Source organism: Myotis daubentonii, chromosome X (genome assembly GCF_963259705.1).
Source record: "Myotis daubentonii chromosome X, mMyoDau2.1, whole genome shotgun sequence".
NCBI lineage: Eukaryota > Metazoa > Chordata > Mammalia > Chiroptera > Vespertilionidae > Myotis > Myotis daubentonii.
In genome coordinates, this window is record NC_081861.1 from 139,371,618 (window position 1) to 139,398,091 (window position 26,474).

The window sequence follows — 26,474 nt, forward strand, 5'->3', positions numbered from 1 at the left end:
GGCGTTTCATCATCCGGAATGGTGGAGAATTTTATTGGCTTTCACATCCATTCCTTGCCTATTTCAAAGGACCAAGGTTGGTGGCCTTTGGTGGCCTTTGGTGGCCTGCTGTCAATCAAATGGCTGCTTGCTGGCTGCTTCCTCACCCTCCTTGTCACAAAAGCAGAACGGAAACACCCCACAGCAGCTCATCAACGACACGAATTGCCGGTTCCGTTCGGGCACCAGCTGGGGCTGGACCGGGGCGACGGTCTTCCTGTGTTCCTTCACAGCGTCGGCCACCGTCTGGATGACCAGGTCGTACAGCGGCTCCGTGTCCTTGGTCAGCGGGGTGGACTCCGAGGGGTCCTGGGAGAGGTCGAACAGCAGGGGGGGGTCGTGGTAGGTGACGTTGTCCCCGATGCATTGGCAGTAGTGGGTCTCGTAGCAGGCCTGAGCTCCCGGCGGCTGGAAGACGGGGGTGACGTAGTGAACCTTCCACGTGGCGTTGCCTGGAGAGGAAAGGAGACGTCAGGGCACCCTGCCCGTGTGCCCATTGAGCCACCCAGCCCCTGTGCCCGTTGAGGCACCCAGCCTGTGTGCCCATCAACTTGGTCGTCTTCTGCCTTCGTGGGCATTCTCTGCTCTTTCTCTTTGCCCACACGTTAACTCAAATACCAGCCAATCTCCAGAGCATGGGAACATCAGAATCCCTCAGACAGCGGTTCTCAACCTGTGGGCCGCGACCCCTCTGGGGGTCGCACGACCCTTTCCCAGGGGTCGCCTAAGGCCGTCGGAAAACACATAGATAATTACATATTGTTTTTGTGATTAGTCACGATGCTTTAATGATGTTCGATGTGTCACCATGAAAATCCATCCTGCAGATCAGATATTGCCATGACGATTCATAACAGTAGCAACGTGACAGTGACGACGTAGCAACGAAAATAATTTTATGGTTGGGTGGTCACCACAGCATGAGGAGCTGTATTCAAGGGTCACGGCATTAGGAAGGTTGATAACAGCTGCCTTAGGATAATAATGTCCCAGGTCTCAACATTGATGATTCTTACCTTTTTTTTTTTTAATTGAATGTATTGGGGTGACATCTATATATATAAAAGCCTAATATGCTAAATGTCCCTCCTACCGTTCGACAGTACAACCAGTTGCTATGATGTGCCCTGACCACCAGGAGGCAGACGACCGACTGGTCGACCAATCGCTATGACGTGCACTGACCACCAGGGGGCAGACGCTCCAACCGGCAGGTTAGCTTGTTGCTGGGGTTCAGCCGATCGGGACTGGGCGAGATGGGCCGGACACGCCCTGGAACCCTCCTGTGGTCCCTCCCCGGCCTCTAAAATATTCCTTCTAATTCATTTCCTTATACTGTGCATGACTCCATGCACCGGGACTCTAGTTGGCTCATAAAATTACGAGGTTTCACGTGCACAATTCTAGAAAACGTCATGTGTATATTGTATTGTGTGTTCACCACCCCAACTCGTCTCCATCACCATTTATGCCTCCTCTACCTTCTACCTCCCTCCACACCACTTCCGCCTGCCAATACCATTGCTGTTGTCTTTGTCCATGAGTTTTTTCTTTCTTTTTTTTTATTTGCTGAGTCCCTTCACCCGCCTCACCCAGCCCCCAACCCTCTCTTCTCTGACAGCTGTCTGTCTGTTCTCTGTATCTGGGAGTCTGTCTCGACTTAGCCAAGGGTCCTGGGTTCGATTCCGGTCATGGTCACATGCCCCAGTGGTGTGCTTGATCCCCAGTAGGGGGCGTTCAAGAGGCAGTCGATCCATGATTCTCTCTCATCATGGATGTTTCTATCTCTCTCTCCCTTTTCCCTTCTTCTTTGAAATCGGTTTAAAAAATTATATTTAAAAAAGTTGTAAAAAAGAGAGCATTTCTCAAAGTTGATATTTCTGAAAGTTGTCTGTCTTTCTGAAGGAGAGCAATTCTTAGAAACTTTCCAGAGAAGGTATTTTCAGCGCTGACGGTAGACGCAGAGGACTGGACTCGAGGGATAAAAATGAGGAAGTCGCAGAGACTACAGGGACCCTACCCTGGGCATCTGCTGGGTGCACGGGCGGGCGTACACTTACTGTCCTTGGGGTGCCAACGGGCGGCGTGGAGGAAACTACTGCAGTAGTGAAACAGGAACTCGTGCTCTGAATGCTGGGTCTCGCCCTGAAGCAATGGCAGGAGGTTTCGGCCATCAATCACCCTGTAGAGTGTAGACACACAGGAAGAAAGTGAGGCAAAGGCATTTGGTCATGAGGCTCTTGGAAGGAGGCTCAGTGCATCCATGACATTCCATGACCTTCCGTGGGCCGGGAGAACCGTGTGCTGAGTGGGCGGGAACCACCATTGCCCCAAAGTCAACCAACCCACCCCGTGAATATCTCGGACAATTCATTTTCTGACTCCGATTGGCTTAGTAACTTGGTAAAAACTACATTTGCACTAACATTATTGTCTTTTTTTAACGGATCTTTTAGCTCAACTTGATAAATACTGTTGCAAGCGGGGAGCTCTATTCAGTTATTTTAGGCGAACTCCCTGTATATTCTATTATTGGCTGAAACCGATGTTTAAAAAAAATTATAGAGGCCTCCTTTTTATTCTAATGAGCTTGGGATTCTAGCGGGTTGTTTTTTCAAAAGTAGATCGTCTTTAATATACAAAGAAAGAAACATTAACATAACTCTTTGGGCTTAGCAGGGTGAAGTGAGGGCCGGTTGAATCTACTAAATTCCCTTTTATCCATGAAGAACCAGAAAAGCAGCTTCAAACCTACCTAGATCCACAGTGAGCAGAGAGGGGAACAAGGCAATATAATGCCGTCTATACTAATAAAAGGGTAATATGCTAATTAGGCCGGACATCTTCCGGACAAAGCCATGGTGGGGGGGGGGGCAAGGCAGAAGTGGGTAGGGGGGATCAGTCTGGCAGGAGGGAATAGTTAGGGGACGATCAGGCCAGCAGGGGAGGAAGTTGGGGGCGATCAGGCCGGCAGGGGAAAGCAATTAGGGGTGATCAACCTGGCAGGGGAGGGCAGTTAAGGGCGATCAGGCCAGCAGGGAGGAGCAGTTAGGGGCGATCAGGCCGACAGGTGTGGGGTAGTTAGGGGTGATCAGGCTGGCAGGGGAGGGCAATTAAGGGTGATCAGACCAGCAGGGGAGCAGTTAGGGGCATCAGGCCCACAGGCAAAGGTGATTAGGGGCGATCAGGCTGGCAGGCAGGCAGGCGAGCAGTTAGGAGCCTGCAGACCTGGATTGTGAGAGGGATCGGGCCTAAACCTGCAGTCGGACATCCCCCGAGGGGTCCTGGATTGGAGAGGGTGCAGGCGGGGCTGAGGAACTCTTTCTCTCTGTGCACGAATTTTGTGCACTGGGCCTCTTGTTTTAAATATTTGTGACAGAGTTCAAAATATCCACCCAAGGTCTGACCTTCACCCCAGCCTTCTGGACCTGGGACACCAGACGGTAGGGAATTATTCTTCCTCTTATGTGGATGAGTGAGTTTGATTGGCCATATTCCCATCTCCTAGCCTTCCTGTCTCCATCTTCCTTTCAAATAAAAACCACAAAGTGACTAAGATGGGCCATCCTATCTAATAAAGAAGGAATATGCTAATTGACCGTCTCACGCCATCGCAAAGATGGCGGCGCCCACAGCCAATAAGGAGGGAATATGGTAATTGACTGCCATGCCCTCAAAGATGGCGGTGCCCACAGCCACAAGATGGCCTGCAGGGGATGGAAGTTGGGGGTGATCAGGCCGGCCGGGGAGGGCAATTATGCGTTTATTGGTCTGGCAAGTGAGTGGTTAGGGGCAATCAGGCAGGCAGGCAGGCGCACAGTTGGGAGCCAGCAGTCCCGGATTGTGAGAGGGACGTCCGACTGCTGTCTTAGGCCCCTGCGCTGGGCCCCTAGTAGAACTACAACATTGATGTCCGGCGTATGAGTAATGGTCAATAGACTTAGCCTGAGACAAAGGCGGAAATTACCTGGGTTCCGCGGAGAAAGCGTACCCATTGGGATAGAGTTTATCTCCCTGGACCTGAATCTTCTCAAGACAAAGGTAGAGAGAAGCTCCGTGAACAGATTACATGACGTCACCTGTCCTGAGGGACGATGCCTCCGGTCAACGCTGCTACCGTTGGCAAGATGTCCATCAGGCTGGTAGGTTCATCAATGACGTTTCCGGCGGGCAATTTTCCGGGCCATCGGAAAAGTCCCGGAACGTGGATCCCGCCTTCCCAGCCGGACATGCCTTTTCCTCCTACGGGGCAAAGCAATGAAGTTGCAGTTAAAATAATGACTGATATAAGAGTATTCAAAAATGTAACGTTCGCCCTGACCTGTGTGGCTCAGTGGCTAGAGCATCGGGCTGCAGACTGAAGGGTCCCGGGTTCGATTCCGGTCAAGGGCATGGACCCTGGTTGCGGGCACATCCCCAGTGGGGGGCGTGCAGGAGGCGGCTGATCGATGTTTCTCTCTCATCGATGTTTCTCACTCTCTATCCCTCTCCCTTCCTCTCTGTAAAAAACATCAATAAAATATATTTTTTAAAAAAGAAAATGTAAGGTTTGTTTCGTTTCATTTCAAATGCCTACATGAAGCTGCACTTGAGGTCTTGCTACCCAATATGCATCGTCTGATGGGTTCGAATAAACTCTTATAAATAGCCTGTACATTACATTGCTCAAAGCAGACATGGAAATATTTTTAAAGCATGCTTTTTTTTATGATTTTATTTTTTATTGATTTCAGAGAGGAAGGGAGAGGGAGAGAGAGATAGAAACATCAATGATGAGAGAGAATCATGGATCGGCTGCCTCCTGCACGCCCCCTACTTGGGATTGAGCCCACAACCCGGGCATGTGCCCCTGACCGGGAATCGAACCCGGGACCCTTCAGTCCGCAGGCCAACACTCTATCCACTGAGCCAAACCAGCCAGGACTGGAAATATTTTTTTTAATGGTCTCATAAGCAAAACTTTAAAATTTTCCTGATTTATTTATCCCCTTCCTAGGCTCACCGTGTGGTGGCACAAGCCCTAAGCTGCAGACACTCACACCCTTTGGCGAGAGTGACAGAAGGATTTCATCGCGTTCACACAGGAGTCATTTCCTGCTGGATGCAACACGATAAAACCCACATTTGCATGAATAACAATCCATGTGTCTGTACAAAGTGCTGTAGAGTCTCCATCAGATCAGAGGTTCAAATATGCAGAACAGGTCGCAGGTAATCTTCTTATAATGTCAGGAAACAGGTTACTAGACCAGGCCAGTGTGGTGGCTCACGGATATGTTTCCACGGATGACGTGTCCCACCACGACATGGAATCGGTGTTGTGAATTTCATTGCAAAACCTGAGCCTGGTCAGCGTGGCTTAGTGGTTGAATGTCAACCTATGAACCAGGAGGTCACAGTTCAATTCCCAGTCAGGGCACGTGCCCGGGTTGTGGGCTCGATCCCCAGTCGAGGGCAGGCAGGAGGCAGCCAATCAATGATTCTCTCTCATCATTGATGTTTCTATCTCCCTCTCCCTTCCTCTCTGAAATCAATAAAAATATATTTAAAAAAAACTTGAGAGAAGCTTGGCCATATCTCTGGGAAACGGCACCCAAAGCTTTCTTAACGTCCAAGGAGATTTCTATGTGCCCTCTCTGTAGACCACATTTCTTCTTATTCTAATTCCATCTTGCGGATGGAATCGATGATTAGAGACTCGACCCATTTAATGCCTCCCTCCAGCCATCTGCTTATGTGAACACTCTTTCACGCATAGGACTATCAGGGAGGCCCGTGTCTAGAATATTGTCTAGAAATGTTAGCAATTTAAGGTCAATATCCTTGGGTTTGGGACCCTACGCTTTCGTTTTGACCAAGCGTCCAATAAACAATCATCTTGTTGAGTGTCTCACGCATCTTTCATCTGGTGTTTCATGCCACGGATCTTGTGTTACAATGAACTAGTTGCCCTAGTCACAAGGACACCCCAGGTACGATCTTCCCTGCTCACCTTTGAATATCCCATTATATCCACCGTGTTGGGCGTGGCCGAGCCTGGCCTCCAAATGTCCCCCGTGGTCTGACGTGAAGTAGACAAGTGTGTGATTCCTCAGCCCCAGATCATCAATGGCAGCAAGGAGTTTGCCTGAAACAATAAAAACGGACCCATAAAACACATAAAATTATAAGCTTTTGGGCATCTGTGTTAGTCCCAATGCATGCACATTCCTTTGGGAATCGTTGCAAAAATGTTTCTCTTCTAAGATGCCCCAAATCTTACAACCCCAAGAATCGTGTTTGCACCCAATTGGTTGAGCATTGACCTATGAACCATGAGGTCACAATTTGATTCGCTGTCAGGTGGATGGCCCAGTAGGGGGAAAGCAGGAGGCAGCTGATCCATGATTCTCTCTCATCATTGATGTGTCTATCTCTCTCTCCCTTCCTCTCTGAAATCAATAAAATATATATATATTTTTAAAAGAGAATCCTATGTGAGCCCACTGTTTTCCCATCAGCATCCCATGTTGAAGAGGTGATTACGGTCAAGTCAGTGTGAACATGGATTTCCTCCTACGCTCATGCTGATGTTTCTACGTTCCATCCTGACACTTACCCACATAGAAGTCCATCTCCTCCACGTTATCCCCGTATAAGCCGTGCCGGCTGGTGCCAATGAAGTCTTCGGTCGTGGGGAGAGGCGTGTGGACGTGAAGAAATGAGTAAAAGAGGAGGAAAGGTCCTTCGCGGTGCCTGAGAAGACATCGAGCCCATCGCAAGTGAGGTCCCCACCCCCGGGAGTGGGAACCACACTGTTCTCCGACACACAGACCCAGTGTGTGTCACGACCCATGAGAGGGGACACACGTAAAAGGCAGCCCCTCTCCTGGTGGGAATGGATTCCAGAGTCCTCCAGCCTCCAGACTCGGCCTCTAATCTTGGGGGGATGCCACCTCTCAGGTGCCAGGACGTGGGTGGGTCACACTGCTCTCAGCGGTCACACAGGGTTATGACTCAAGTCCAGCTCTGCTCGGAGCACTTTCCCAGGGCTCACCAGATCTCAGCCTACAGTCACACCCCAAGACACACACAAGATACGGTCTTATCGGAGTGGTTCTTCAGAAACATCAGCGCTTTCACAACCCAAGAGCAAGCACGGACAGATAGGTCTTGGCAATCTGTCCACACACCTTTGATTCCCATTTGAGGACGCAGAGAATGAGGTTGACCCCTTCAAGTCCTGACAATTGGTCTGCAGGAAGGATAGGTTCTCAGCTAACCAGGGCAGCGTACAACACCATCCCAGTCTGGGGGAAATTTCTACTATCTGGTAGGATATCAATGTGTGAAGACTGGGTGAAAAAATAAGCTAGAAAGAAAGACAAGAAGGAGTCTGGCCATGGTTGACTGGGTTGAAGGGTGTCCCTCCAAAGTGGTCCACATAGAAACTCAGAATATGATCTTATTGGGCATGTAGGGTCTTGGGAGATAGAATTCCTTAAGTAGAGGTTAACTGGGGTAGGGTGGGCTCAGAGTCCATGGGTGTCCTCATAGGAAGAGGGCTGTGAGGAACTACACAGACACACGGAGGGGAAAGGACTTGTGAAGATGGAGGGAGAAATAGGAGTATGTGGCCACTAGCCAAGAGCACCAGGGATTTTTGGCAAAAAACGGAAGCCAGAAGAGGAGGTAGTATTAGGGTTAGGGTTAGGGTTAGGGTTAGGGTTAAGGTTAGGGTTAGTGTTAGGGTTAGGGTTAGCATTAGGTTTAGGGTTAGGGTTAGGGTTCTGGTTAGGATTAGGGTTAGGGTTAGGGTTAGTGTTAGGGTTAGCTTTAGGGTTTGGGTTAGTATTAGGGTTAGGGTTAGAGTTAGGGTTGGGGTTAGGGTTAGGGTTAGGGTTAGGATTAGGGTTAGGTTTAGGGTTAGAGTTAGGGTTAGGATTAGGGTTAGAGTCAGGTTAGGGTTCCGCTTAGGGTTAGAGTTAGGGTTAGGGTAGTGTTAGTGTTCGGGTAGGGTTAATTTTAGGGTTAGTGTTAGGGTCAGGTTAGGGTTAGAGTTGAGGTTAAGTTATAGTTTGGGTTAGGGTTTGAGTTAGGGTTAGGGTTAGTTTTAGGGTTCACGTAGGTTAAAGTTAGGAGTATGGTTTGGGTTAGGGCTAGGGAAGCGTTAGTTATTGGGTTAAAGTTTGGGTTATGGTTAGAGTTAGGTTTAGTGCTAGGGTTAGAGTTAGGGTTAGGGTTAGGGTCAGGTTACGGTTAGGTTAGGTTTAGGGTTAGGGTAGGGTTACTATTAGGGTTAGCATTAGGGTTAGGTTAAAGTTGGGGTTAAGTTAGAGTTAGGGTTAGGGTTTTTGTTAGGGTTAGGGTTAGTTTTCGGGTTTGGGTAGGGTTATGGTTAAGTTTAGGGTTAGGGTTAGGGTTAGGGTTAGGGCTAAGGTAGGGTTAATATTTGGGTAAGTTTTGGGTTAGGGTTAGGGTTAGGGTTAGGGCTAAGGTAGGGTTAATATTTGGGTAAGTTTTGGGTTAGGATTTGGGTTAGGGTTTAAGATTAGGTTTAAGGTTAGGGTTAGACTTAGAGTTGGGATTCGCTTTAGAGTTTTCCCCTATGCACTCAAAAATCACCACAGAGCTAAACCTAAACCCTGCTGTGCTCAGCACACTTGGCCCTGACTCAGAACTCTCAGCCCCGTGCCCCGCCCACCCAGACAGTGTGACTGGGACCTCTGGTCTCCAGAACCAGAGCACGTTTTATATCTGGTTTACGTCACCCTGTGCTGGGTGCATTTTTCGGGCATTCCTAGGAAAGGAATACACATACTGAAGAGGAATGTGGCCACACCAGTTTCCATCTGACCTATCTGAAGGGTTTGCTGAGTTGCTTTCGGTCAATCCTCCTAGAACTTGGCCAGGGCGCCAGGCAATAAAGGAGTTGCCCCAACGTGAAACCAGCCGTAGCTAGAGCTGCATCTCCAAGGCAAATAAGGTCCTATGTCTCCCACACGCTCCCTGGGTGTCGTCTCCACCTGGGCTGTGGGGTAAAGACGGTGCTAATGATCAGATTCCTCCAGGTCCCTGAATAACAGAACGTGAGTTGGCCCTAAAAACGAAGAAGGGAATCTTACCATTGGCGTCAGCCTGGATGGACCAAGAGGGTATTGTGCTAAGCGACTTGAGTCAGACGGAGAAAGATGAACATCACGTGATTTCACTTAGGTGTGGAATTAAAAAACCAAACAATAATGATAATAATAATAAAAAAACAAGTAAGCCCTGACCGGTGTGGCTCAGTGGATAGAGCATCGGCCTGCGGACTGAAGGGTCCCAGGTTCGATTCCCGGTCAAGGGCATGTACTCTGGTTGCGGGCACATCCCCAGTGGGGGGCGTGCAAGAGGCAGCTGACCGATGTTTCTCTCTCATCCATGTTGCTCTCTATCCCTCTCCCTTCCTCTCTGTCAAAATAAAAATCAATAAAATATATTTTTATAAAAGATAAGTAAGACAGAAACAGGTCAACCGCTTTGACTCAGTGGACTGAATAGTCCCAGATTTGATTCCTGGTCACGGGCACATGCCCGGGTTGCAGGCTCGGTCCCCAGTGGGGGCCATGATGGAGGCAGCCGATCTGTGATTCTCTCTCATCATGGATGTTTCTCTCTCTCTCTCTCCCTCTCCCTTCCTGTCTGAAATCCATAAAAAAAATATATTTAAAAAAAATAAAAACGATAGGCCTTGATATTTGAAACAAAACAAAACCAAAAAAAAAAAAAATCCTTTATGTCCTTAATCAAGCCTACGTAACAATCAAAGACGCCGGCTTTCCCTCGGGCGTGTCGCTTGTCAAGATCAAATTGCTCACCGTTGCTGGCACACACCTCTTTTTCCGTAAGCTTTCACTCCTGCCCGTCATGCCTTCCTTCAGCTTGCTGTTACTGATGGTTGAAGATTTAGGCAAGATACTGTTTCCTCAAGAATGCCTTCTTGGAAAGTCCCTACAGTAGAGACGGATACGGCCCTAGACCCGTGGCCGGCCAACTGCGGCTCGCGAGCCACGTGCGGCTCTCTGGCCCCTTGAGTGTGGCTCTTCCTAAGCCTTAGGAGTCCCCTACTGAAATTAATGACAACGTCCCTGCCTATATAGCTGAAGTTTAAAAAAATTTGGCTCTCCAAAGAAATCTCCATCGTTGTCCTGTTGATATTTGGCTCTGTTGACTAATGAGTTTACCGACCATGGACCTGGCCTCTTTCTCATCACATGCCCGTACAGACAGCCTGCCCTCGATGTGTCGCAAGCTATCTGCGAAGTCCAGAAATCAGGGTAGCAGCCGATCGAAGAAAGATAAAACCCCGACTCATGTCGCAAGAGCAAGTGGAAAAAAAGAAATACGTGCTCAACGCCCTTAACTCCAAGAGAAGGTGTGCCTTCCTTGGCTCGTTTCTAGTTCGAGCTTAATGATGACCCAACAACCTTTTTTTTAACCTGTCACCTACTCCCGGGACAAGCCCTCTGATTTATAATTTCTCCGGGTGCTGTCTCCCCTCCCAGGGAAGCAATGAGATGGCCAGCTCTTTCTGCAGATCCTAGTTCCAGCAAAGACAGCTCTCAGTGTGCATGAGTATACCGAAGGTCTATGCCTTGCAGATGAATGAGTCCAACCTCAGAGTTGGTGCTGAGTGAAATCAGCCAGTCAGAGAAAAGACAAGTCCAACAGGATCTCAGTTATAGGTGGAATCTCATGAATAAAACCAACCAACAGAGTGGAGACAGACGCATGGATACAGAGAACAGACTGAGAGCTGTCAGAGGGGAGGAGGGAGAGGATTGGGTAAGAACTTGAAGGGATTAAGCAAAGAAAGCTCATGGGTACAGGCAGCAGGATGGGAAGGGGGAGGGAGGAGGGAAAGGGTGAACCCTGTAGCATTTTATTAATCAACTAGAGGCCCGGTGCACAAAATTTGTGCACATGGCGTGGGGTGGGGATCTCCTGTTCAGCCTGGATTGCGAGAGGGCATAGGCTAGGCCGAGGGACCCCACTGGTGCCTGATCAGGGCTGGGGAGAGATCTGGGGGGTTGGCTAGCTGGGGGGTTGGGAGGGACCGTGGGAGGGGCCCAGGGTGTGTCCAGTCCGTCTCACTCAGTCTGAATGGGCTGGACTCCAGCAGCAAGCTCACCTACAGGTCAGAGCATCTTCCCCCTGGTGGTCAGTGCAGGTCATAGAGAGCAGTTGAACGGCCTCAGCATATCATTAGCATATTACGCTTTGATTGGTTGAATGGCCGACTGGGTGACCGGACACTTAGCATATTAGGCTTTTATTATATAGGATGTCATCTGAATAAATTAAATTTTTTAAAAATAGAGTTTGGCCCAGTCAGCATGGCTCAGTGGTTGAGCATCAACTTACGAACCAGGGGGCCACAGATCGATTCCTAGTCAGGGCACATGCCCAGTTGGCGGGATTGGTCTCCAGTGTGGGGCGTGCAGGAGGCAGCCGATCAATGATTCTCTCTCATCATGGATGTTTCTTTCTGCCTCCCTCTGTGAAATCAACAAAAATATGTGAAAAACAAAATAAACGTCCACCCACCAGAAAATATATATATACTAGTGGCCTGGTGCACGGATTCATGCACATTGAAAGGAAATTAATTAGAATAAATATGTTAATATCGCTATTTGCCCTTTCTCTATAATAGAAGTGTCAGAGGTGAAAGAATATTAGTAAAATGTATATGAAAATAATATACAAAATGATGAATAAATAAACAATAACAACTTAATATGACAACAAAGCCATGATATAAGAACAACAAATTATGATATAAAAATAACAAAAAACACGGTATAAAAACAACATTGATAAAAATAATGACTGATAAATTGATTAAACGTATTCTCATGTCTTCCTGTTTACCGCATTAAGAGTAAAAACACTTTATATGTATCTCGCATGCGCGCGAGCCAACATTTATTTTTAAATTACCAGTGCGCATCGTATGTGCCGGCTGGCCGGCCGGTTGGTTGGTTGGTTGGTTGGACGGTCGGTCGGACAGGACGATCCGTCAATTAGCCTTTTCTATAGATAGATACTCGTTCTCTTATCTTTTCATGAATCTACAAATAAAAAATCATCTTTACCTTTCTAAAAACGAAATCGCCTCCTTTACCAGGATGGACCCGGCCCTTTCCGCCTTCATGGGCTGCTCGGTAATTTCGTGCCCCCTCATGAGCAGGCAATCCCAGTACAGGCTCGACTGGTGACTGTTTAACCAGAAGTGGCCCAGGAGAAGCATGAGCAGAACCAGGAAGAGGACGAGGGCCCAGGGAACGCAGAGCGTGCCACTCAGTTTCCCCAGAGCGAGAGTGAGCGCAGCCAGGGCGACCAGCTGCACAGAGATCCAGAGTCGGCCGCTGATGGCGATTTCCGCGTCCCGGGAAAGGTTGGGCCCGCACGTGTCAAACAGAGTGTATGGCATGCCGTAGAAGTCATCGAACCCATAGTGAGACGGGTGGTGGCAGTGGTCATTTCGGTAGTTGCAATTTAAGCCCTGATGCCATTTCCCTGAAATGAAACACACACACACACATAACGTGCTCACCTATGACAAAGACCATGAAGTCATTTTTCATTTCAAACACTAAGCCAGCGCACAAAAATGGAGTAGCACATATTTTTCTTTTCCCTCAACATTGAAGTTCAGCACAGACTCACTTTTGGCTCTTCCGTAGTTTGCAGGTATTTGTCTGAAAATCTGGTTTCTCGTTCACAGAGAGAATGAGAAATAGTCACAATATAGGTGCATGATAGAGCCAAGGTAGAGGATAGATGATGGACAGCTAGGTAGGTAGGTAGGTAAGTAGGTAGATAGATCTTAGATAGTGAGAAAGATATGATAGAAGGTAGATGGATGAGCGGGTGGATGAATGAATGGATATATAGAGAGAAAAGTGATAGATGATAAATAGATTAGATAGACACATAGATAGAGAGATAGATGATAGATGAGTGGTAGATATATTTATGTATTTGTGGATGGGTGGATAGATTGATCGATGGGCATATCAATAAACAAATAGATAGATAAACAGATAGATGTTAATTATAGCCACAGATGTAGATAAATAATAAAGACAGCATAGAGATAGCAGGTGAATAGAAATATCGATGATGAGTGGATGGGTAGATAGATGGATAGACAGATATGATGGATAAATAAGTGGATGGAAGAATTGTGTGGATGGGTAGATAGAGAGACAGACAGACAGACAGAGAGTGGTGGATGGATGACTAAGTGAGTGGAGGGATAGATGATGATGATGATAGATAAATCGATAGATGATAGATAGATGATAGATAATCCAAGTTATAGCCACAAAGATTGATAAATGATAGAGAGAAGTGGGTTAGCCCTAACCGGTTTGGCTCAGTGGATAGAGCGTCGGCCTGTGGACTGAAGGAGAGAAGTGGGTGATATGTGATAGATAGATACATAGATGATGGATGGTCAGCTAGAAGAGATAGATGATAGATAGATAGATAGATAGATAGATAGATAGATAGATAGATATTTAGATAGATAGATAGATGATAGATACTATGGTTAAGTGAATCGATAGATGAGTTGTGTGGGTGGGTGGATAGATGATAGATAGATAGATAGATAGATAGATAGATAGATAGATAGATAGATAGATAGATATAGATTGATTGATAGATGATAGATAGATGATAGACAGACAGAGAGTGGTGAATGGATGACTAGGTGAGTGGAAGGAGAGATGATAGATAGATGGATGGATAGATAGATAGATAGATAGATAGATAGATAGATAGATAGATAGACATAAGTTATAGCCACAAAGATTGATAAATAATAGAGAGAAGATAGATGATATATGATGTATAGATATGTAGATGATGGGTGGACAAATAGATGATAGATAGATAGATGATAGATAGATAGATAGATAGATAGATAGATAGATAGATAGACAGATAGATAGATAATAGATATAGATATAGATAAATGATGGAGGATATATTGAGCATAGAGGAATAGATAAATGGATAGCTGGCTGATTGGAAATCCAAAGATCTCCCACTAGAGTTCATTGACCTAAGAGATTGATTCAGGAAAACTTGACACATCTTGAATGTTGAAGGACCCTGGTTCTAACTCATCCCATGTGACACTCAGCATGGCAAAGGGTCAAGTTCCTTATCTCTGAAATGAGGGGGGTGGGGCGTGATATTGTTGACATCCCTTCCGCCCGTGAATATCAGTGTTTCAGTCGGCGTGGGAGGCCGTGTCCCTGAAATGAAATGAGCCCACGACCATGGCCATTAGCACAAAGGAGTAGCTTGGTTTTCTCCTGTGGATTAACCTTCATGAGGGAGGACCTGAGACAGAGGGATTGGGCCGGGCCACCTGGAAATTTCGGAGCCACATACCCCATTCGTATTTTGCTTTGGGGTCTAGATATTTAAACAGAATCAGAAAACTGGACCTTCCTTAAAACGCGAATGATGCTCACACTACTTGTGTGTCCCTGGGGGGTGAGATGCGGGATTCTGGAGCCTGCAAAGAATAAGAGAGAGAGAGAGAGAGAGAGAGAGAGAGAGAGAGAGAGAGCCATCCTAAATCTTTATCGTAGAGCATCTTGACCTGTGCAAAGATGAAGGACACACGGGGTGACCCCGAAACATGTGCGATGAGCATCTGGAAAGACCTGGGGGTGAGGTGGGAAGGCGTCTTGCGTCATGCCTGAGCTATGTCTGCAAAGGATGGGTTTATATCACTTAGGACACACTGTGTGCGTGTGTGTGTGTGTGTGTGTGTGTGTGTGTGTGTGTGTGTGTGTGTGAAGGGAGCTTCGTTAATTGCAGGTCGCCCGGTGAGCCAAGCGCAATGATGACAGAGAGTTCTGGAGGAGGCAGAGAGCGATGGCTGCTTACCGAAGATCGCCGTGCTGTATCCTTGCTCCTTGGCCAAGTGTGCAAACGTGGTCTCGTTACGCGGGAGTCCAACAGGGGCCGCAAGGGTCATGAGGACACGGTAGTTCCCATTGGAAACCATTCCTAAAGGGGACGGAAAAACACGGCCCAGGTGGACACCATGGGTAGGTAGGTGCTCATCACAGTCCTGCCTGGAGGGTGGGGAGCTGGGAAGGTGGACAGAGGATGAATGGGGCAGAGGTATCAAGGTGTGGGGGAGGAGATTGTGTTCTCCGAAGACAACACTCACACGGGTCCCTAATGCAAAACGCCTTTAAACCCTTGTGCGCACACACACACACACACACACACACACACACACCATGACACCTTCAGATACACCCCAACCCACTGTCCCCCACTCCCATAGACAATGGCTGATGGAACATCTAACCTGCACCTGCCCTCAACTGGGGCATCTATGCCTCAGAAAAGAAGTCGAGAAATGAAATCTTGCTGGGCTGGTGTGGCTCAGTGGTTGAGCGTGGACCCATGAACCAGGAGGTTCTGGTTCGATTCCCAGGCAGGGCACAGGCCCGGGTTGTGGGCTCGATCCCCAGTAGAAGGCGTGCAAGAGGCAGCCGATCAGTGATTCTCTCATCGTTGATGTTTCTATCTCTCTCTCCCTTCTCCTCTCTCTCTAAAAATCAATAAAAATATATTTTTTAAAAAAACAAAAAAAATAAATCTTATAAGAACTTCAAACTCTTGTGTTTCTACTAATTTTTTCCCCCTGACAATAGAGTCGAGTTCTATTTGTAGGACAGATGTGTAAGCTCACTTCCTGGCCAGAACCTGAAGTTGGGGCATCTCGGAAGAGTAGACACGTTGGTTTTGAACCCCTTATGACTAGAATTGATGTCAAGTAGGTGGGTGGGACCAGTCACCCTGAGACTGAAGACTCATCATTCATGGGCAAGGAACGGAAGAAAGCAAAGGAAGTTTTTGAAGGATTCAGGAACAGAACACCCCGAGATTGCCAACAGGGGTCCCTGGTGGGTAGTTGAAACCGGGGAGACTTTGCTCGATTCCGTTGGCAGTGATGCCAGGACCCTGGGTGTATTGAACATTTTTGAGCATTCCTCTCATATCAGTGTTTCTCTGTGTGTGTGTCTCTCTCTCTTCCACGCTCTTTAAAGATCAATGAAAAAATGTCCCCAGGTGAGAATTAACACACACAAAAAAGTCATCATCTCACCTGGCAAGCGCGGTTCAGTTGTGTTGACCACTGACCCATGAACCAAGTCGTCACCTGTTTGATTCCTGATCAGGGCACGTGCCCAGGTGGTGGGCGCAATCCCCAGTAGAGGGAGTGGAGGAGCCAGGCTATCAATGATTCTCTCTCATCGTGGATGTTTCTATCTCTCTCTTCCTCTCCCTTCCTCTTTCTCTAGTTCTATATAATAAAAGCCTAATATGCTAAGTATCCTGTCGACCCATCGGCCATTCAACCAATCAAAGTGTAATATGTTAAAGATATGCTCAACCGCCCGCTATGACGTGCACTGACCACCAGGGGGGCAGATGCTCCGACCAGTAGCTTAGCTTGTTGCTGGCGGCCAGCCGATCGGGACTGAGCGAGATGGGTCGGACACACCCTGGAGCCCTCCCGCGGTCCCTCCCCGGCCCCAATCGTGCACCAGAGAGGTCCCTCGGCCTGGCCTGCGCCCTCTCACAATCCGGGACCCCCTTGGGGGATGTCAGAGAGTTGGTTTTGGCCCGATCCTGCAGGTCAGGCCAAGGGACCCCACTGGTGCATGAATTCGTGCACTGGGCCTCTAATATATATACACTAGAGACCTGGTGCATGAAATTTGTGCACTGGGTTGGGGGGGGGGGTCCCTATGCCCAGCCTGCACCCTCTTCGCAAGCCAGGACCCCTCAGGGGATGTCCAACTGCCAGTTTAGGTCCGATCCCTGCAGTTGGACTGGCAGTCGGACCTCCCTTTCCCAATCTGGGACCTATGGCTCCAAACCGCTGGTCTGCCTGCCTGCCCCATCGCCCCTAACCACTCCCCTGCCTGCCTGATCACCCCTAACCACTCACCTGCCTTCCTGATCACCCTTAACCACTCTCCTGCCTGCCTGATCGCCCCTAACCACTCCCCTGCCTACCTGATCGCCCCTAACCACTCGCCTGCCTGTCTGATCGCCCCTAACCACTCGCCTGCCTGCCTGATCGCCCCAAACCACTCGCCTGCCTGTCTGATCGCCCCTAACCACTCCCCTGCCTACCTGATCGCCCCTAACCCCTCGCCTGCCTGTCTGATCGCCCCTAACCACTCACCTGCCTGTCTGATCGCCCCTAACCACTCGCCTGCCTGCCTGATCGCCCCTAACCACTCGCTGCCTGTCTGATCGCCCCTAACCACTCCCCTGCCTACCTGATCGCCCCTAACCACTCGCCTGCCTGTCTGATCGCCCCTAACCACTCACCTGCCTTCCTGATCGCCCTTAACCACTCTCCTGCCTGTCTGATCGCCCCTAACCACTCCCCTGCCTACCTGACCACCCCTAACCACTCGCCTGCCTGTCTGATCACCCCTAACCACTCGCCTGCCTGCCTGATCGCCCCCAACTACTCGCCTGCCCGCCTGATGGCGCCTAACCACTCGCCTGCCTGCCTGATCATCCCTAACCACTCACCTGCCTGCCTGATCTCCCCCAACTACTCGCCTGCCTGCCTGATCGCCCCTAACCACTCGCCTGCCTGCCTGATCGCCCCTAACCACTCGCCTGCCTGCCTGATCGCCCCTAACCACTCGCCTGCCCGCCTGATCGCCCCTAACCACCCGCCTGCCTGCCTGATCGCCCCTAACCACTCCCCTGCCTACCTGATCGCCCCTAACCCCTCGCCTGCCTGCCTGATCGCCCCTAACCACCTCTACCTCATCCCCTGCTGCCATCGCTTCCTCCGGAAGGACGTCCAGAATGACGTCCAGAAGGTCATTTTTCTGTCCGGCCTAATTAGCGTATTATGCTTTTAATATTATAGATATTCAGGTCACCATTTGAAGGTGAAGACATCCCTTGGCTACCCCAGGTGATGTGGGTCGCGGAGGAGCCAGGGGATTCAGGTGTTGACCTCCGGAGCCGCCCACCCAAGAAGGGGCGTGCAATGGCACCCTGAAACCCGTCACCGTGGCCAAGCCACGAGGCCCGTGCCCCCTGATTCCGTCACGACAGCAGAGCGGGGCCGGGGGGCCCCCGTTCACACACCTGTTCGGATCGGGTACCTTCCCGTGAGGAAAGCGGACCGGCTGGGGGTGCACATGGAGTCGGCGGCGATGTGCTGGGTCATCTGGACACCATCTCTGGCTAGGCTGTCGATGTTGGGGGTCCTGGAAAGAGAGGTGGAGGGGACAGTGAGGAATTGGGGTGGGAGGAGAGAGAGAGAGAGAGAGAGAGAGGACATAGACACAGGGACAGAGAGAGGGGAGGGAATGACAGAGGGAGAGACAGACATGAAGACAGAGAGAGAGAGAGACCAAGAGAGACAGAGAGACACAGAGAAAGATAGAGGGGCACACAGAGAGCGAGAGAGACAGGGAGAGGAAGGGAAAGGCGGGAAGGAGAGAGAGTGCGAGGAATAGACAGGGAGACAGGGACAGAGGCAGAAATTGCAGGCACACGTACACACACACACACACACACACACACACACACACACACACATATATATATATATATATATATATATATATATATATATATATATATATATATATTTAAGTATATTTGTCTTAGAGACCTTAGCCATATGTATATATACACATATCTATGTATGTATATGTATATATATAGTTATAGTTATAGTTATAGTTATTATAGTTATATATAAAGATTTTTAAATTTTTTAATTGATTTCAGAGAGGAAGGGGGAGATAGAGATAGAAGCATCCATGATGAGAGAGAATCATGGATCGGCTGCCTCCTGCACGCCCCCGACTGCAACCTGGGCATGTGCCCTTGATCAGAATTGAACCTGGGACCCTTCATTCCACATGTCAATGCTCTATCCACTGAGCCAAAATAGCTAGGGATAGATAGATAGATAGATAGATAGATAGATAGATAATAGATAGATAGATAGATAGATAGATAGATAGATAATAGATAGATAGATAGATAGATAGATAGATAGATAGATAGTCTCTAAATCAAAGACACTTAAATATATATGTGTGTTTGTGCATATATAAGATATATATATATTATATAATTTATATATATAATCTATATATATATATAGAGAGAGATATATATACATATATATGTCTTTGGATTAGACATCTTTGCTATACGCACATATACATATATATACATATATGTACACATATATATTTAAGGGCCTTTGGCTCAGAGACCTTAGCTATACCTAGCTACTTGGAGACCTAAGGCTGAGTATTCGATAGATCCATATCCCTTCTCTACACTCAGTTCACAAAACAGCCAGAGATTGAAAGAGAACAAAACAGCCCCAGCCACTCGCCTTATGGGGATGGACCGCTGAGGGTGGGAAAGCCGTGGCTGAGGGAGACGGCTTCCGTGACCCACCAGGAAGCTCTGAGCTCCCGTCTCCTGTTCGACGCCCCTCTCTCAGGACGTCCCTTGTTAAAACACATCGCCTTTTGCAAAAAAAAAAAAGGGCGCTGGGCTCCCCAAATCAGGAAGCGGGACCTGAACGATTCTCCCCAGTAATAATACACTCAGTGAAACCAGCCATTCAAGGAAGACAGGTGCCGTAGGATCTCACTTCTCACTGAAATCAACAGAAACGGACTCATAGGCACAGAGAACCGGCTGACAGCTGTCGGGGGGGAGGCGTTTGGGGGGGGATTGGGTGGAAAAGGTAAAGGGATTAAGAAAAAATAATTTAAAAAAACAACAACACTCACAGCCTGGCCAGCGTGGCTCAGTGGATAGAGCGTCCACCTATGAACCAGGTGGTCAGGGTTCGACTCCCGGTCAAGGGCACAGGCCCGGGTTGTGGGCTCCATCCCCAGTAGGGGGCGTGCAGGAGGCAACCGATCCATGATTCTTTCTCATCATGGATGTTTCTCTCTCTCCTTCTCCCTTCTTTTCTGAAATCAATAAAACTATATTTTAAAAATAGATTAAAAAAAAATTCACAGACTACAGTATGGTGATTATAGGAGGGAAAGGGGCTGGCCGAGACAGAAGAGGGGAAAGGGAGGATATATAGTGATAGAAGGAGACTGGACTTGGGGTGATGACCACACACGATGATAAACAGATGGTGTTTTAATAGGGTTGTAGACCCGGAACCTATGTCATTTCCTTAACCAGCTAGTGGCACTGCGCACGAATTCGTGCACGAGTAGCTCCATGCTGCTTGCTTCCGCCCACAGCTCGCTGGCCGTCCGGCCCAGCTCCGCCCACAGCTTGCTGACCCACCCTCCTGTGGCTCTCCATGGCTCATAGCTCACTGCCCCACCCTCCTGCTAACGGGCCGTGACACGTTACGACCATTTGCATATTACCTCTTTATCATATAGGATGTCGCCCCATAATGTTTCTTAATACACATAAACATCACCACTCGTTGAAATAGCCTGCATCAGTGGTCGGCAAACGGCGGCTCGCGAGCCACATGCGGCTCTTTGGCCCCTTGAGTGTGGCTCTTCCGCAAAATACCACGTGCGGGGGGGTGGACACATACAGTGCGAAATTGACTTAAAACTTGGAGTACAGTTTATGGAGCTCATTTTAGGGAACGTTGTGGAGTGAGAGGAGATGTAGTGTCCAGGACTGCCAGGGTCCATCCCCAGCAGGTCCAGGGGTCCCCAAAGGTGTGGACGGAGTTGGCGAAGAGGGAAAGACTCGGCAGGACGGAGAAAGGTATGTTGAGATGGTTTGGACGTAGAGAGAGGGTGAACGAAAGGAGACGGACGAGACAAGTCTACAAGACGCGTGCGGACGGGCGAGTTGGAAGGGGTCGACCTCAGCGAACGTACCTCCATCAGATGGAGGACGGTTTTTGGCAAAGGCCAGCGTAGGAGCGCCCTAATTAAGTGAATCACAGTGGACCTACCTATCTAGTTTCAGTTTAAAAAACGTGGCTCTCAAAAGAAATTTCAGACGCCGTACTGCTGATATTTGGCTCTGTTGGCTAATGCGTTTGCCGACCACTGGTCTACATGACAGAAGGCTCCTTACGAGACAGGTAGCTGCGTGTTCTGCATGAAGGAACTCATGGGTCCTCTACTATTCACTCAACAGGTAATAAGGAGATTAAGGCACCAGAAGTGAGGCAACTTGTCCGAGGTTGCACAACCGTGAGTCCAGAATCAAGACTCGAATGCACATGCATCTACTAGGACCTCGTTCTCAAAGACGAAGCCAACAGAATAACGTTGCCGTTGCAGGGAGAAGCGGTCACGAGAGGCATCCACCCTCCCGGCCTCAAGGACACACCTGATGGTGTCGTTTCCATAGCAGCCCAGGTCTCCGATCCCAAGGTCGTCCACCATTATCAGGACGATATTCGGCTTGTCGTCGTCCGCCCTTTGCGACTGGCCCACGGTGAGGAGTAACCACATCCAAGACAGGGACGCCCAGCGCCTCCTGAAAAAACAAGCACGGATTGTACTGGAAACACCCTCTTCTGGATGGTTTCAGGGTCCACGTTCCACGCCGACGTTACCTTCCGTGAAGGCAACAGGGTAGGTTGGACGCCAGGCACATGTCCCGGGACAGGGCCTACGGGCTTCTCTCTCCAGGTCCATGTCGCTCATGGCTGTGGAACGGTACCCACCCTGCTCAGGGGCCAGCTCTCCTGGGTTCTCAACACACGCAAACGCATTGCTGTTCTAGGAGGTGGAATCCGAACTCGTAAATTTGCTCGGAGACCAAGCATTGACTCCTTCGGTGCGAGGCGCTAAGTCGTAGGAGGTGATGTTGGTGGTTACGTTGCTGACTTAATGCTTACGATTTCCTGATTGCTGACATGCGGTTATGGGGATATTGCACAGACTTATGCAATGAGGCTCCCGGTTAATTTGTTGACTCATGGTTAAGGTCGCATGGCTAAGACGTATAAGGTCGTGTTACTGGTTGCGTTGCTGACTCCCTTCACGTGAAAATGTAATTGTCTGTGGGTATACCAGCTTTGCTGGAAAAAAAAAATTGGTAGAAGACCAGAAACACAAAGAAAAAGGCGCCCCAAAATAAAGGAAAACGGGGGGCATGGAGGAAAGATGAATCCTGGAATCTGGACACGGATTTAGTCCGCTTCCTAATTGTGCTCAGTCCCAGCTCAAGTCTCGATTTCTAAGAAATATATCATACTAGAGGCCCGGTGCACGAATTCATGCACCAGTGGGGTTCTTAGGCCTGGCCCGTGGGATCGGGCCAAAACTGGCTCTCCGACATCCCCCAAAGGGTCCCAGATTGCGAGAGGGCGCAGGCCACGCCGATCAGGGCCTGGGAGGGACGCGGGAGGTTGGCCAGCTGGGGAGGGACCATGGGAAGGCTCCAGGGTGTGTCCGGCCCGTCTCGCTCAGTCCGGATCGGCCAGACCCCAGCAGCAAGCTCACCTACCACTTGGAACATCTGCCCCCTGGTGGTCAGTGCACGTCATAGTGAGAGGTTGAGTGGCCTTAGCATATCATTAACATATTACCCATTGATGGCTTTAATGGCGACCAGTCGACTGGACACTTAGCATATTAGGCTTTTATTATATAGGATTTCTCTTCCTATGGGGTCTCTACCAGATATCAGGTCATGGATATTGGAACCATTGGTTCCATCTCTATGCTGTCTTTTTTCATAATGTAAAACCATCGTTAAATATTTACTCTGGGAAAGGAGGAGGGTAGAAAGATTCCCTGACCCCATCTGTTCCCAGGCCCTTTATAAATCCTCTGATGCAACTGTTAACTCAAGATTGAAACTCTGCTTTTCCCAAACTTTCCACCCCCCAAACTGTTAACAAGAAGTCTCCGGCCAGGACTTTGTCTATGGACAAACCATGATAATTACAGAAACGCTTTCATCTTCACCGAAATGATTGCGTTGTTTCTCTCAATTCCTGTTTGTACAACATTTCAAAATAATACAGACCCTGGCCAGGTAGCTCAGGTGGTTAGAGCATCGTCCTGATATGACAAGGTTGAGAGTTCGATCCCTGGTCAGGGCACACAAAGAATCACCCAATGAGTGCATGAGTAAGTGGAACCACAAATCTCTCTCTCTCTCTCTCTCCCTCTCTCTCTCTCTCTCTCTCTCTCTCTCTCTCTCTCTCAAATCAATCAATAAATATAAAATAAAATAAGTGTGCTGGAAATTGGCCATTTCTATTTGTTTCAATTGTCTACATCTCTCCTACTTCCTTTTTTCATTATGGACTTACTGAACCCAGAAGATAAATGTAGACATTTGACAGCTAACCACATAATGAATGCACAATAGTGCATGCCTCTAGCTATCGAGCTGACTTCACAAATACCACAAAATTACCCATCAGCATCAGCGCGTTTGCCCGGTGGCTTATCACTTCCCGTACCTGAGCGTCATCTTGGAGATCTGAGTACCTTCTTATTTTCTTTGGCCAAAGATCGAAGCTCCTGGAAAGAAGAGTGTGTCATGTTTGGGTTGCTTAAGTCAGCTCCCTTTTGGAAATGCTCCCTGAATTTGGGGATCCTATCTCTACTTCCAGCAATTAAAAACTGGTTTTCTGACACTCTCATGGCATAAGCCCCAAGCTCTCAATTAGTTGTACGTCTTGGCCCATTAAGGAAGAGCTTGAGCTGTGCCAAGTTCTGGGGCCATCCAGGTCCTTTGTGGGGTGTGAGTTACTTGGCTCCGTCCCTAAACCTACCCTCAGACAGGCCTCGTGAGCACATAACCTCTAGAAGAAGCAGAACTTGAGAGTTTAATCTCACCACATCTATGTGGAATGAACTCAGATCCGCTAAAAAGACGTAATGACTTTATCTCCTTCTGTGGTTGGCCATTAGTCCAAAGGGAGACCACTATCTGGTGATTTTAGGAAAGCTAAGAGTTGTTACACAATTGGGGGAGGGTGGTGCGCTGTGATGACCAAGGGACATGATACCAAAAGTCATTGCCGTGAAAGAAAAGGAGCAAAACCCAGAAATTCCGTCGGTAAGTCATTACTCGTGTTTGAACCTTTAAATTCAGCTAGGTACTTCATGCTAATCGCCTCCTTCAAACATCCATCCTAAGAACCCCGAAACACCATTCAGAAATAATATGTGCACCCCTATGTTCATAGCTACACGATTGACAAGCGCTAAGGTCTGGAAACAGACCAAGTGCCCATCAGCAGACGAGTGGATAAAACAGCTGGGGTCCATCGACACCGTGGAATACTACGCAGCCCTGAAAAAGGAAGGTCTCGTATCCTTTGGGACAGCACGGAGGGACCCGGAGAGCATGATGCTAAGTGACATAAGCCAGTCAGAGAAAGACTCATATCCCATGCTCTCACTCCTATGTGGAATCCAATCGACAAAATAAACTGACAGAAAAAATAACAGGACCAGAGTTTTGGATACAAGAAACACATTGACGAATCTCAAAAGGAAGGGAGTGGGTGAGGGGATGGGAAGAGATGAACCAAAGAATTGATGTGCACATATGAGTAGCGTGTGGACACAGACAATACTGTGGAGAAGATCTGAGGAGGGGTTGGGGTTAGGTGGAGGGGTACAGAGGTAAGGAAATGGGAGACATCTATAATACTGTAGTGTCAACAGCAGCCTGACTGCAGTGGCTCAACCAGGAGGTCATGGTTCGATTCCTAGTCAGGGTAGGTGCCCGTGTTGCAGGCTCCATCCCCAGTAGGGCCTGTGCAGGAGGCAACCAATCCATGATTCTTTCTCATCATGTATGTTTCTTTCTCTCTCTCTCTCTCTCTCTCTCTCTCTCTCTCTCTCTCTCTCTCCCTCTCTCTCTCCCTTCCTCTCTGAAATCAATAAAAATGTATTTTTTAAAAGAGAGGGCCAAAAAAGTCTCTACCCACATCTACTCAAGTATCTACTCATACATATATTCATATATGTACTCACAAATCTATTCATATATGTACTCATATATCTATTCATACATCTGTTCATATATCTACTCATACATATACTCAAACATCTACTCATACATCTACTCATACATTTACTCATACATCTACTCATACATATATTCATATATGTACTCACAAATCTATTCACATATGTACTCATATATCTATTCATACATCTGTTCATATATCTACTCATACATATACTCAAACATCTACTCATACATATATTCATATATGTACTCACAAATCTATTCATATATGTACTCATATATCTATTCATACGTCTGTTCATATATCTACTCATACATCTACTCATACATCTTTTCATACATCTGTTCATACATCTATTCACACATCTACTCATACATCTGTTCATACATCTATTCATACATCTACTCATACGTCTATTCATACATCTACTCATACATCTGTTCATACATCTACTCATACATCTACTCATACATCTGTTCATACATCTGTTCATACATCTACTCATACATCTGTTCATACATCTACTCATACATCTGTTCATACATCTACTCATACATCTGTTCATACATCTACTCATACATCTGTTCATACATCTGTTCATACATCTACTCATACATCTACTCATACATCTACTCATACATCTACTCATACATCTACTCATACATCTGTTCATACATCTACTCATACATCTACTCATACATCTATTCATACATCTACTCATACATCTACTCATACATCTACTCATACATCTGTTCATACATCTGTTCATACATCTACTCATACATCTATTCATACATCTACTCATACATCTACTCATACATCTGTTCATACATCTACTCATACATCTACTCATACATCTGTTCATACATCTACTCATACATCTGTTCATACATCTACTCATACATCTACTCATACATCTGTTCATACATCTGTTCATACATCTACTCATACATCTACTCATACATCTACTCATACATCTACTCATACATCTGTTCATACATCTACTCATACATCTACTCATACATCTATTCATACATCTACTCATACATCTACTCATACATCTACTCATACATCTACTCATACATCTACTCATACATCTGTTCATACATCTACTCATACATCTGTTCATACATCTACTCATACATCTACTCATACATCTACTCATACATCTACTCATACATCTACTCATACATCTGTTCATACATCTGTTCATACATCTGTTCATACATCTACTCATACATCTATTCATACATCTACTCATACATCTACTCATACATCTACTCATACATCTGTTCATACATCTACTTATACATCTGTTCATACATCTGTTCATACATCTGTTCATACATCTACTCATACATCTACTCATACATCTATTCATACATCTACTCACACATCTATT

General features: G+C 47.6%; 2 protein-coding genes across 3 annotated transcripts in view; one reads left to right on the forward strand and one right to left on the reverse strand.

Moving 5' to 3' along the window:
* LOC132224152 (arylsulfatase F-like) lies at nt 1-24,933 on the reverse strand. Its single transcript, XM_059679250.1, has 10 exons — nt 23,546-24,933; nt 21,454-21,603; nt 18,235-18,356; nt 14,977-15,099; nt 12,159-12,582; nt 6,638-6,774; nt 6,032-6,166; nt 4,119-4,281; nt 2,100-2,221; nt 1-491 (listed from the first exon to the last, which is right to left on the reverse strand). The coding sequence occupies exons 1-10, from the start codon at nt 23,554-23,556 to the stop codon at nt 112-114; spliced, it is 1,767 nt and encodes a 588-aa protein (XP_059535233.1). The 5' UTR covers nt 23,557-24,933; the 3' UTR covers nt 1-111.
* The window catches only part of PRKX (protein kinase cAMP-dependent X-linked catalytic subunit), a 321,391-nt gene that overhangs the window by 209,874 nt on the left and 85,043 nt on the right, over nt 1-26,474 (forward strand). The gene's annotated exons all lie outside the window — the stretch shown is intronic.

Coding starts and splice junctions, on each gene's coding strand:
- LOC132224152 (XM_059679250.1), bottom strand. Junction 12,583..14,976: donor ATACAGCACGGCGATCTTCG/GTAAGCAGCCAT, acceptor GTTTCATTTCAG/GGAAATGGCATCAGGGCTTA. Junction 4,282..6,031: donor ATATAATGGGATATTCAAAG/GTGAGCAGGGAA, acceptor TTTGCCCCGTAG/GAGGAAAAGGCATGTCCGGC.